At 34.1% G+C, this 12,800-nt stretch overlaps 1 protein-coding gene across 1 annotated transcript; it reads right to left on the bottom strand.

Moving 5' to 3' along the window:
- Positions 1-9,989: 9,989 nt before the first annotated feature.
- Positions 9,990-11,789, bottom strand: CABS1 (calcium binding protein, spermatid associated 1). The gene is given in 7 exon segments (XM_033105749.1): positions 9,990-10,183; positions 10,858-10,949; positions 10,951-11,059; positions 11,062-11,159; positions 11,161-11,362; positions 11,365-11,506; positions 11,508-11,789. Coding segments are annotated over 7 exon segments (1,119 nt in total).
- Positions 11,790-12,800: the final 1,011 nt, after the last annotated feature.

Below are 12,800 nucleotides of genomic sequence, written 5' to 3'. Positions count from 1 at the left end.
AAAATAGGTGATCCAAAAAGTTCTAGAATAGTAGCAAAAGTCCTTGCTACATTTTAGCATGAAACAATAGGAGAAGAAGCAGTTCCCATAATTAGCAGAGCCTAAGAGACACCGTTCATGAAATGATAATGAATTATGTTTGCAGCCATAAGCCTTAGACAATGTAAGCTACACTTTAGATAATGTAATTTAGGTGCAGGCATTAGGTAAATAAATTTAAAAAGGTTAGAGGATACAGGCACATGTTCTTGACTGGAAGTTATGTATTATGTCCTGAATTTCTTTATTTTATCCATGTGAAATCCTTTATATGGTTGCAAATTTATTTTATAGTGTTCCTCATGATCCATTTTCTTCTTCATGTATCTTTCTTTTGGGAGAGGCTACCAAAGACTAAATGCTATTGTAGAGGTAGAATCAGAACACACAATGTAAAATTATGACACTACAATGTCCTACTAATGTATGTTGAGAACTAGAGATTACCAATATGTGGAAAAAAATAAAATTATTGATTACATCCCAAAGTTAACAAAAGATTACAGAGAAAATTAAATTAAGGTCTAAGGCAAAAAAAAAAATCAAAACTATGTGTGTGCAGTATAAAGCTATGTTGAACTAAAACAATGAACTGAATGTACACTTTATAACTATGACCTAATAAGAAAATAAATATATGTAAGATATGCAATATTTACAGAGAAGCAAGAAGTCAAAGTCAAGATGATAACAATCAAAATCAGAGACTTCATCTTGTCTTAGGGTCTTCTCAAAGTAAGCAGCAAGAGCTGTTTCATTGGTGGTGGGTAAATAAAAGAAACACCATTTTTTTTTTTTGCTAGATTTTAAACAAAGGAAAAACATTTATGCATGTTATGGCACATCTATGACATTCAGTATTTCCCCTTTATCCATGGGGGATATGTTCCAGATGCCCAGTGGATGCTCGGAATCACAGAAACCCTACATATATATACTATGTTTTTTCCTATATATACATACTTATGATAAAGTTTAATTTATAAATTCAGCACAGTAAGAGACTAACAATAACTAATAATAATGTAGAACAATTATTAAAATATACTTAATAAAAGTTATGTGAATGGTTCCTATTAAGTAAAATAATGGTTACTTGAACACAAGCACTGCAATACTGTGAGAGTCAATCTAAGGTGGCTAATGGGTAGGTAACTTGTAAAACGTGGATACACTGGACAAAGGAATGTCCCTGGTTAGATGGCCTGAGATTTCATCACACTAGTAGACGGGCATGTAATTTAAAATGTATGAATTGTTTATTTGTGAAATTTTTATTGAATATTTTCAGACCATGTTTGATTACACATAATTGAAACTGTGGAAAGTGAAATTGCAGATAAAGGAGGACTATTGCATATCACCAAGTTTATTTAAAAAGGATCAAGTCCAACAGATATAGGTAAAGATTAAGAGTAATAAATTTCGATAGCTACAAATAGTAGTTAAGAATGTAGACAAAAGTTAGTGCTTGTTTATTGTCAAGAAAACATATAGAACTTCCTTTTGAGCTACTATTTTACAATCACTGAAGATTTATTTAAGAAGGTAAAACCAAAATATGATCAGGATTGTGGTGAGACTCATATCTTTGTACAGCCATTTGTTCTATTCATTGAGTTATTTTTTAAAAGAAAGCAGTATGGCAATATGCAAAAGAAACATGAAAATGTTCATACCTTTCACTTAAAGAGACTCAGTTCTAGAAATTATCCTTGATAAAATGACCAATAGAAAAAAATTTTAAATGTTTATTCCAATGTTACTTATAATTTAAAAATATGGATATTAATAATCATGAGGACTTTGTAGAAATTTGAAAAACGTTTGTTATAATGATAAGTGGAAGTCTAATACCACACTGTATGTAAATTATACAAATAGATAAGGATGGAAAAATGTAAGCAAAAATTAAAATGTGTGGTATGATGGTTTAATATATGTGTGGATTTTCTGTTATTAAAAAATTTATGGTGTTTTCTTGATTTTATAATTTAAACACATAAAGGAAGTCAAGAAATTGTCATTAAAATGCATTTCTGGCTCTGATTTTGACCTTAAATACTTAAGATACTAGACAGAAAAATTTAAACATGCACATAGAACTTAAAAATGTATACAGTTATAAATATAAAATATTTTATTAATCTTGCCATCAGTATTATTTTTGTTATCTATGAGTAACTTTTAGAAATTTGACATTTCTGCTAAACTTTTTAATTTCTTTTGATATAATCATAATTGCTAGATTTTCTTACCCAAATGAAATGACAAAAACAAAACAAAACCAGCAAACCTAAATCTCTTCAATTACAGTTATTATACAATTAGCCTTTTTTCATAATTTTGCATTCATATATCAGACTTCAGTAAAGAAAGAATGTTTTAGTCACTATTCACTTAACCAATTTTTTTCCCAAAGAAAAAAAGTAGTGAAATTTTGGTAATTATTTATACTTACAAAATCTTAGCGTCAAATGGGACTGCTTTTCTAATCTTGAGTTATAATATTAAAAACATGATAGCCACAACTTAAATGATGGAGAATTACTATGTTTTAACAATGACTTTATTCAATAGGGCATCTTGTGATTTTAAGAGAAAAAAAACACTGGATCAGTAGTCACAAAAGTTGAACTTCATTCAGTTGTCAAACTCTGGTTACATTACTTAACCAATGTGAAGCCCATTTTTCTAATTTTAAAATTAAGTGATTAATTTATTTGATGAAATTTTCACATTGCAGTATTCCAAGAACAAGAATAGCAAACCAAAATAATAATTGTATCTCCATCATGTGAGAACAATCACAATCTCAAGCAAAGTATATGACACATTTAGATATTTATGTGCCCTTCCCTTTATAATAAGAGATGAATTAAATGGAAATATTCAATTAATTAAAAAGTAAGGCCCAATGAATTCTTGCATAATTTGGTACAATAGATATTTCTGCTACTGAAAACATTTTTATTTTTTTAAGTTACAAAATTAAAGTATTGATTTATGTGTAAAGGAGTTCACTTTAAATCTATTTCAGATTCCAGAGGACAAGCTATTTTTATTATCATGTTTACTGAAATTATTAACCTTTTGCTAATAAAAGTAGATAGAGCGATGGTTGATGAATTTGTTATTGCATTGTCATTTTTTAAATAATTATGTTATTTCCTTTCAAATGCATTGTCTATTAGAACTCTGTGGAAAACAGTTTGAGATCTCATAATAATTACACTAATTAGAAACTGTATTTAATCAGAGCTAAAGAAAATTAATTTAAGTTTTAGAAATTTAAAAAATGATACCGTAATAAGGAATTTTCTCTCTCTGTCCAGAAATGTCAGCGTTGCCTCAGCTTCTGAAGCCAGGAAGCTCAGAGAAAGAATATAGGTGATGCACGCTTTATAAAGGATTTCTCCCCTCTCCTTCATCCTTTCTATTTTGTTTTTATTGTTAAGCAAAATATTATTATTATTATTTAACATTTGCTTCTGGGCTAATCCGACTATTTCCTGAAATAAAAAAGGTGTGGTATAATCTTCAAAAGTTGACATTTGTCCTTTTCATTTTTCTCAGAAGTGTTCTGGCTAATTGTGCATCAGCAAAAGCAAAAGCTTGTTTTTTAAGATTTAAAGATAATTCTCTGAGTCTATTTCTTTCCTTTGTTTTGGTTGTTTTCTTAAATAACTTGACATTTTATTAACAAAGCAATAATTAATGAAACTTGACTACAAACGCTAGGTTTAGTGAACATTTTTGTAATTAAGATTGCTGTTTATATTTGCCTTGCTACTACTATTTGTGAATTTTGTGGACTCCAAGCTGGCAGAAAGTATTTGAAGACGGTAGCTTGTTTTTTATTCATGTTTAGCTTTCTAATGTAAAGTACTTCATTCCTGAACGTTAGTTTTTAAGGATTATAAAATGAGCTCAACTGAAACATTGGAAGATAGCCGCAAACATTGCAGACTTCCTTGACTTTTTGGGACAAAAATATGAGAAAATGATGACTAATGAACCATGTTGACACTCCTTAATATGCATGTTACCACTAAACCAATAATAATTCTTTAAACAAATTGTAACAGAAGATATGTAGTGTGCCACAATAACTATCTTGCTCAGGAGAAATGGTCAAGTTATTGAACAATATGAAATGTGAGCATTTTGGTAGTTTGACATTTGTTTGAAATCAGTAAGTTTTACTTTTCATGAAAATGGTGTTTATTACCAGAAAGATAGGAAAACATCATGTATTTACACATGGAAGGTCTACTTATGGGTAATCAGATTTGTGATGCTTTTCTTGCAAGTTAGCTGTTAACCGTGGTGTAGCTTGGCATTAATTCACCCAGCGATGAACTGAAGATCAGATAGATGAAAGAAGATCCAGACTTTTTATCCTAAAGATGAATTTGAAGGCACTGGACACAGCTTCTCCTTGGTTATTGGTTTTTAAATTTGTTCATATCTTTAAATTTTTTTTTTTAGGAGAGCAACCTATATTCTAAATCAAGTTACAGACCTAGATCTGTGTGCTTTACATGAAAAGTAATTTTGTACATGAAGAGAATGAATTGAGAATATAAGTAACTAGCTCTTAGTTTCAAAAGCCAGTATTTTAACCAAGATTTGTTTATCTCCTCAGCTTTTTCTTTTCATTGAACCAAAATATTTTGAAGTATTTTTAACTTCTGTTAAAAGAATTTTTGATGAGTTATTATAATGTGTAAGCTGTAGACAGAAAAACTGTCTTAGGCATTTTTGTGTCTATATCAGCTAGTGGATTTTCTGATATAAATTTAGGTGATGAATAATGCTTTTGGCAAAGTAAATACCAGCGGGGCCAAAAAATATATATACACATTTTAAGAGATGTCATCTATGTACTACTTTTTGAAGTTGAATTGAATTGTGGTAGCAATGTGCAGTATGATGTTCGCTCAAAAGATGGCTTTAATCAAATGAATGTTAGTGTCATTCATTGTATTCCAATTTTAATACAGCTTTTTCCTTTCTTAAAATGTGTATATATTTTTTTGGCACCCTCTGTATATATGACCTTCTTTCTTTTTCTGACTTTGTTGTAAATCATATATAATCCAAAATTCTATGGAATGAGAAAAAATGTGAGAATTCCAATTCACAAGATGCCCTCATTACAGAGAGGCAGCCAACTTGGCTAAGAACAGCTACTGACTGGGACTGATGTTAGAGCTTTCAGATTGCTACATAAAATTTTCGTATCAAGGAGTCTATGTCATTGAGATTGTGCTTATTTTATTATCATCCTGATTAATAGTATAAATGGAATATACTGATAAATATTAGAATATTGTTCCTGCTATGGTTTCTTGTCTCTCTACCTCTTGTTTTCTCTATCAATCCCAATCCAACTTTTGCTTTTTCATCAAAATAATCTTTCTAAAGTACAGTTAACAAATTAACCCCTTGCTTATAATTTTGATGGCTCCCGTTGTCTATGTCAGCATTTCCCAAACCATGGAACACACAGCATTAGTTCCTAGAGTTCCTGGAACATCAGGAACAATTCATATACATATTCTCATTTAAAGACTCCAGGAAATTTACCCCAGAATTTTAGCAGTGCATTTTACCCTAAAGCTCTTTTTAACTCTTGCAAACAAAATTCATTCCAGTGAAACTAGCTGAGGAAATATGAGCTGTTAGTTATGTGAAATTTTAATCCTAAATTGCTACACATGATGTGATGGTTAATTTCATGTGTTAACTTGGCTAGCTTACAGTGTATAGTAGTTACAAACACTAGTGTAGATGTTGCTGTGTAGGTGTTTTATAAATCTGATTAACATTTGCGATCAGGTGACTTTAAGTAAAGCAGATTACCTTCTGTAATGTGGATGGGCTTCATCTAATCAGGTGAATGCCTTAAGAGTAAAAACTGTCAATTCCTAAAAAAAAAAAGGAGGAATTTTGTCTTGAGACTAAAACAATGCAAACCCTGTTTGAATATCCCACCTGCTGGTTTCCCTTATGAATTTTGAACTCAAGACTACAATATCAACTTTTATTAACCTGTGCTATGGATTTTGAACTTAACAATCTCCAAAATTACGTGAACCAATTTCTTAAAAGAAATCTCTCTCTCTCTCTCTCTCTCTCTTTCTCTCTCTCTCTCTCTCTCTCTCTCTCTCTCTCATCATTTATCTATCACCTTATCACCTGCCCCCTGCCCGGGAGAACCCTGACTAATATACGTGTCTGACACAATTTGATTGTTTTCGCTTTTGTAAGGTTATATAATATCAGTCAAAATTTGGTATAACTGTCACCAGTCTCTCTTAGATCCACTGTACTCTAACCTTACTTCAGTATTATTGAGCACACCAAGTATGTTTATACTTCTGATCTTTGCCACTTTCTTTCCCTCATCTTGAAACCAGTGATTCCCTTCTTGTCCTGGTAAGCTCATATTCATCTCTAAGTATTTGGTTCACACCATCCTTCCTCTGGGAGCATTCATAGACTAATGCATGAAATCATTATTCACTGTTTCATGGAATTCATTCATTTAACATGCTTATTGAACATCTATTGTGTTCAAACTTCTCAGAATTGAGCAGTGGACAAGGGGGATATGATCTCTTCCCTTAGGATGGAATGATCAGCCATGTTTCCTCAGGACACTATCTTATACCTGTTGTTTTGAAGTCAATTTTAATAGTCCTCCTTTCAGTCTTAAAAGTGTTCTGGTTTTGATTATAAATTATGTGATCTTTTTAATTATCCAAAGATGCAACCTATTAGGGATGATAAATATTAAACACAAATTACAGGTTGAATTATGTCTTTTCCCCTCCAGCCTCCAAATATGTTGGAATCCTAACTCCCAGAACCTGTGAATGTGACCTTATTCAGATATGGGGTCTTCTCAGATGTACCCAAGTTAAAATGAGGTCATACTGGATTAAGGGGTCTAAGCCAATGACTGGTGTCTGTATAAGTAGACAAAAATTTATACAGAGAGATACACAAAGAAAATATCATGTGATAAGGGAGACGAAGATTGTCATGATGTATCCATAAGCCAAAGCATGTCAAAGATTGCCAGCAACCACTAGAAGTAGGAAGAAGCAGGGAAACATCCTCCTCTCAAACCTTCAGAGAGCACAAGTCTCTGCTGACACCTTAATTTCAGATTTATATTGTACATAACTGTGAGAGAATACATTTCTATTGTTTTAAGCCACCCGGTTTATAGTAATTTGTTATAGCAGTCATAGGAAAGTAATACAACAAACAATTTAAAACATTATGGGTGTCACATAAAGCAAGATATTGTGTACCATTGGGCATTGTGATGGCAGAATACAGAAGCCTACATGGGAGTGACATTTAAGGGAGTTCAAGAATGACTCAGGGAGAGTATAGCATGTTCAGTGATCCTGAGAGAAGACATAGCTTGATGCTCTAAAGAAACCTAAAGAAGATCTATATAGTTGGGATTTAAGAGTAAAAAATAACAGCAGCGTATCTTGAGGCTTCATAGATAAGCAGGGTCCCAGTTTTGGAGAATCTGACAAAAATCAAGAAGATTTCGTACTTTATCCTAAAGTTGGTGCAAAATCACTGAGCATTTTGAGTATGGAGATGGACGTGGCATCATCAATTTCTGCTACAAAATGTCACTCTTGCTTGAAAAAACCTGGGATAAAGAAGTGGCAGTGGGGATGGAGGCAAATGGATTCCTGAGGGCCCAAAGTTAAAAACTTTTTGTTGGGTGTGGGGAATGAGAGAGAGAGGTGTGAAAGAAGAATCCCAGTTTCTGGCTTGGACAACTGTGCAAGTGGTGTCTTTTGCTAAGATAGAGGATATTAGAAAAGAAAAATTTGAGGGAAAGGGAATTTCAATTTAGACTTCTGTTATCTTTGAAAAATCCAAAAGAACGTACCAATAGTGTTGTGGAAATAGACTGCAGATTCAAAATTTAATTCTTGTATCATTTATTTACTCTTAATGTGCAACAAGTAGAGTTGGGCAATGCCCATATACCACACACATAATGCCCAATTCTCCAGTCTTCTTGGTACCTTGAGGTTATGAATATTCTTTAACACATCCTCATGTAGAGCGTCTTAGAACTGTTTTTCTTTGTGGTCAGAAGTCCTTTCGTCTTAAATCTCTCTCTCTCTCTCTCTCTCTCTCTCTCTCTCTCTCTCTCTCTCTCTCACTCTCTCATATTGCTATCAGGAATTTCTTATAACATAAAAGAGAATTTTATGTCACAGGGCAGGGGTAGCTGTGAGTAAGGGATACAGTGTGGACTGTGAAAATTATATCAGCTTACGTTAGGACAGAGGGGAACTTTGGGTGGAGGTATCTTGTGTTAGAGGGAACTGTGGATAGGATCAGCTAGTGATTCAGAGCCATTTCTAGCCTTAGGGCTTCAGGCACGTGGTGACCCCATCTCTCCACATTTTTCAGTCTTCAGCTTAAATCTCACTTTCTCGAGAAAGTTGCCATTTCTTATGTGTCTAGATTTCTCAACTCTCTGTGGATAAATATACACGTATCCTTTTAAGTTTTTGTATTATTTATATTTAAGTCTTTGATTCATGTAGAATTTATTTCAGAGTATGGTTTCAAATAGCAGTCTGGCTTAATTTCCCCCCAAATACTCAATTGTTAAAGCAAGATTAATTAACCACCATATCCCATGGTTTTGAAGTCCACTTTATCATATACTAAATCTTTATATTAAAATGTATTTCTGGGTTTTAACATGTTACCATAATTATTTTAGTTTACAGTCTACCTTGTGGTGTAAATCCTTATTCCTTTCCACTTCATCTCCCCCGCCACGTGTACGGTTTATGATTCACCCAATGCTTTGGCTTTTTATAGTTTTAATATAATAATAAAATTATGAGTCCCGATAAGTTATTCCAGAGCTAAATTGTTCTTTAAACAAACAGTAGATTTTCATTTTACTTACATCCCTCCTAGTTTGAGTATTCTGTACTAGAATATCAAACACATCTACATATAATAAATTAGTTGCTGTCAAAAAGATTTATTGAAGAAAAATCAGCAAAGTGAAAACAGATTCATTTCAAAAGTCTGTGTCAGAATGAAGTTATTTGTCCTTGAATTGCTAAACAAAAGCATAAGAAAAGTGTGATATTGGTGTTTAAGACGTGAAAAAGATTGACAAAAATTTAGGAAAGAAGTGTTAAAGAAAGAAAATTAAATCGATTCATGTTTACACATAATATTGATTTTAATAAATGTACATTTTAGTAAAATATTTTGCCTTAGTTTGCTTGTAGCATGTTCTTAGAAACCTGTAATATTTCTTGTATGTGGATACAAAACAATTACTAAAGAGCCTTAGTTTTTATATGAGTGAGGATTATAAATTATATTTTTTAATAGATGAGAATCATTGCTTGTAAATTAAAAAATCTGCTTAGAATAGGCATTTTAAGTCTTTTAATACTACAGTAATATTTTTGAGATATGCTATTAATTTGATTCTCTTCATCTCTTTAACTCACACTAAATTATACAACTGAAGGTTAGCTAAAATGACATATATCATTAAATATAATAGAAAGTGAGACTTCTTCATTGCTCTCTCTTCATATCCCTGAAGGCTGGGATTAAAGATTTTATATTAAAATAATTATTTATTGGATAACTCAATTAAACTTTATGATACTAGGGAATTCTCATACTGCTGAGTTTCATAAGTTTCCATAAACATATTCTGCTGCATGACTTCTATTCCTAAGCATCTGCATTTTCTAAGTCTAATACTTGCCTTAAATGCACACCCACATTCTTTCTTTCATTACGTTTTTGCTTGCTGGACAAACTTCTTAGGTATTAAAACTAGCTGTCTAGGCTATTGTACAATTCTATGTGGTATTTCTTGTTGCTTTCAAGTAGGGACTCATCAGGTCTTTTTACAGTAGTTTAAAGATACCGATTTCAGTTGTAACAGTGTCTTCCTTGTGATTTGTGGTACCTAGGTCAGGTAGAGTTCTGGAAAATGCCTTCATGTCTTTAGTTACAGGTTCCATGTTATTATTTTCAGACAAATCTTCTTTTTTTGTGATAGATGAATCTTCTGTGAGCTTCATAGGTACTGAGTTAGGGACTGTCGCGTCCCGTGTGACAAGAGTTGTGGGGAGCAAGGAGGGTGATGCAGGGTTAAGAAAAGACATCAGCCAAGAATAAAGTACAAGTGGGGCCAAGGGCCTCCAGCCTCAAGGACTGAGCCCCAAATCAGGCCAACCCATGGCTTTTACTAGTTAAGTGTGGAAGTAAAAGAAGTAAAGCTTGTCAATCTCAAGATCTGTGAATCCCATACATTATAATAGGAAACTGATTTAAGCCAATCACCCTGGCCTGCAGGCAGCTGAACCCTAAGTCTCAGGATGTATGTACTTCCCCGACGGACAAAACCTTTATGCATATGAATAGATGGAGAGCACACCATTGAATCTCTTCCCCTGCAGGTTGTGGGAATGAATATAGCCACAGAGGCAGAGGCTCTCCTTAGCTGGGGGCAGGTGGGGGGCTGTGCCCACCTCTATCAACCCCACGAGTTCCCCGGATGGTCCCTACACGACTGGTCTGGCTTGGGTTGTCCCCTCCACATGGGGAATCTTACCCGTCTTTGACTAGCCAGCCATCTTTTTGGGGCCAAACAGGGAGATTAGGTGTAAGCACAAAGGTGAAGCAAAGTCCCTGAAAGGATCCGTTTCACAAACTCTCTTTTCTTTAGGGGCAGGTATGAGGAGACAGATGAGTAGGCTGCTGCGTGGCAACAAGGGACAACAAAGTCATATCTGGATTCAGTAGCAGTAAGCAAAATGGGATGGTTCTCTGCTTCATTGGCAATCTCTCCCCTTGCAAACACTGACTCCATCCGCAGACTCTTTATCGGTTAGCAGAATATCTTCTGGATCATCTTTGTCTATTTTGACAGTGTTAGTAAGTTCAAACACAGTGATGATCTTTTCCTCATCAGAGGATCATCCTCTGGAAGATTCAAGTGAATTTCTATTATTTTCTCTTCTGTAAGGGAAGTTATGTCTGGAATAGTGGGAAAGTGTCTTTCAGTAGCGGGAGATTTCAGTCTCAGCAACACAGGAATCAATGATCTGGACAGCCTCATAAGCAGTGACACTGGCTTTAACTAAGGGACTATAATTGTTAATATCAGGTTCACCATACTTAGATGGAAGGTCAGGGGTGTCAGTAATGCTGGTGGTGCTTTCCTTTAGAGTGCCAGAGACTTCAGAAGTTATTGAGGCATATTTATCCCCAGGGCACTGGTATCCAAGAGAAGATCTTCTTTTGCCATGTTAGTGGAAAAATCTATAAAAGAAACAGTAGCAATTGGTGATGAGATATTACCAATTTTCACTGGAATGAAATTTTCAGTAATAGAGTTATTAGCCATGGAGTTTGTAGTTACTTGTCAAAGTGGTAATTTCTTTCTCCAGATAGGTGGACTCCACATCTTCTGATTTTAGCCTTTCCTTGGGAGATGTAAGTTTGTTGCTTATAGTTGTTGAAAAATCACTTTCTAGTGTATAGTCATTTACTGAAGTAATGTGGTGTCCTTCTGAAGTAATAGTTGTTTCTGATCTAGGAATAGTGTTCTCAGTCCCAAAGAGAATGGTTGCCTCAATTGTTGTTTTACTGCCTTCTGTTGGAGGATAAGAATAAATTTTTGGCAAGCCGTCTTCAGCCATGGGACAAAGGGGTACCTTGCACACTCACAGACCTTTCTCTGGGCCCAGTGGTGTCCCTAGGCAGGAGAGTGGTGTTTATTATAGTGACCAAAGCACTGGTCATCATGGTGATTGTTGTATCAACCACAAGGCCAATGGCACTGGTTCTCCTTGGAGGTTCTTCCTGTGCTTTGATTGGGCACCTAGTTGCAAGAGTATTAGTATTAGATGAAAAGAAAATAAGAGTCCTCTCCGATTATGGAATCAGCATTCACAGCTGAATATTTCAATTGCAAAGAATTTGGGAGTTCCCATGTTTCTGCTTATAAGGGATGTGCCTTCTAACATGGAGTTAGTGTCATTTGAAACAGACATAGCCGAGTCTGCCAGGTACAGTTTAGCGTCAAGTGGGGGAAACTCTGGGATCCATCGGATAATCAGCATTAGCTTCAAGTTGCCTTTCTTCCAAGTGACTGTCTTTATGAAATGAAGCACTTTCTCTTGAGATTCATGATATTTAAATGTTCTAAAAAAATTAATGGCATTTTGGCAGTGAATGAAGCTGCAGAGGTAATCAGGTAGCAGGAATTTCAGTTGGTTCTCTTCTTCAGAGAGGGAATTCTCAGTTGTTTAGTAGGGATAATAAAAAGTAGATTACTGGTCTATTAGAGTCTTTGCAGTTTTTTTTCTTCTTCATTGTAATTCTTACTTTTTCTTGAATTAACTTGAATAACACTGAGAATGTCAGGTTTTGTAGTTTGAATTGCTCTAGGAATGTTTTTCAGTAGAGAGTGTTATTTCAGCCCCCCAAAAATTTTCTGGCAGGGAGTTAATGTTTTATGCAAAAATTCACTCAGAAACAGATCAAGTAAGGAATAAGTGTATTAGCCTTGGGAATTATATTCTCGATTTCAGAGGGAGGGTTTTCTATAATGATGTTAGTTATCTTAGTCATTATCATTTTCTTATCATCCTTAAGGTTTAGCACATTGGATGGAAGGAGATTGTAGTCTGGTGTTAATCTTTTCCCAG

The sequence above is a fragment of the Rhinolophus ferrumequinum genome, chromosome 5 (genome assembly GCF_004115265.2).
Source record: "Rhinolophus ferrumequinum isolate MPI-CBG mRhiFer1 chromosome 5, mRhiFer1_v1.p, whole genome shotgun sequence".
NCBI classification, from domain to species: Eukaryota; Metazoa; Chordata; class Mammalia; order Chiroptera; family Rhinolophidae; genus Rhinolophus; species Rhinolophus ferrumequinum.
The sequence above is the reverse complement of the archived record's forward strand: the minus strand, read 5'-3'. Positions and strand labels throughout refer to the sequence as shown.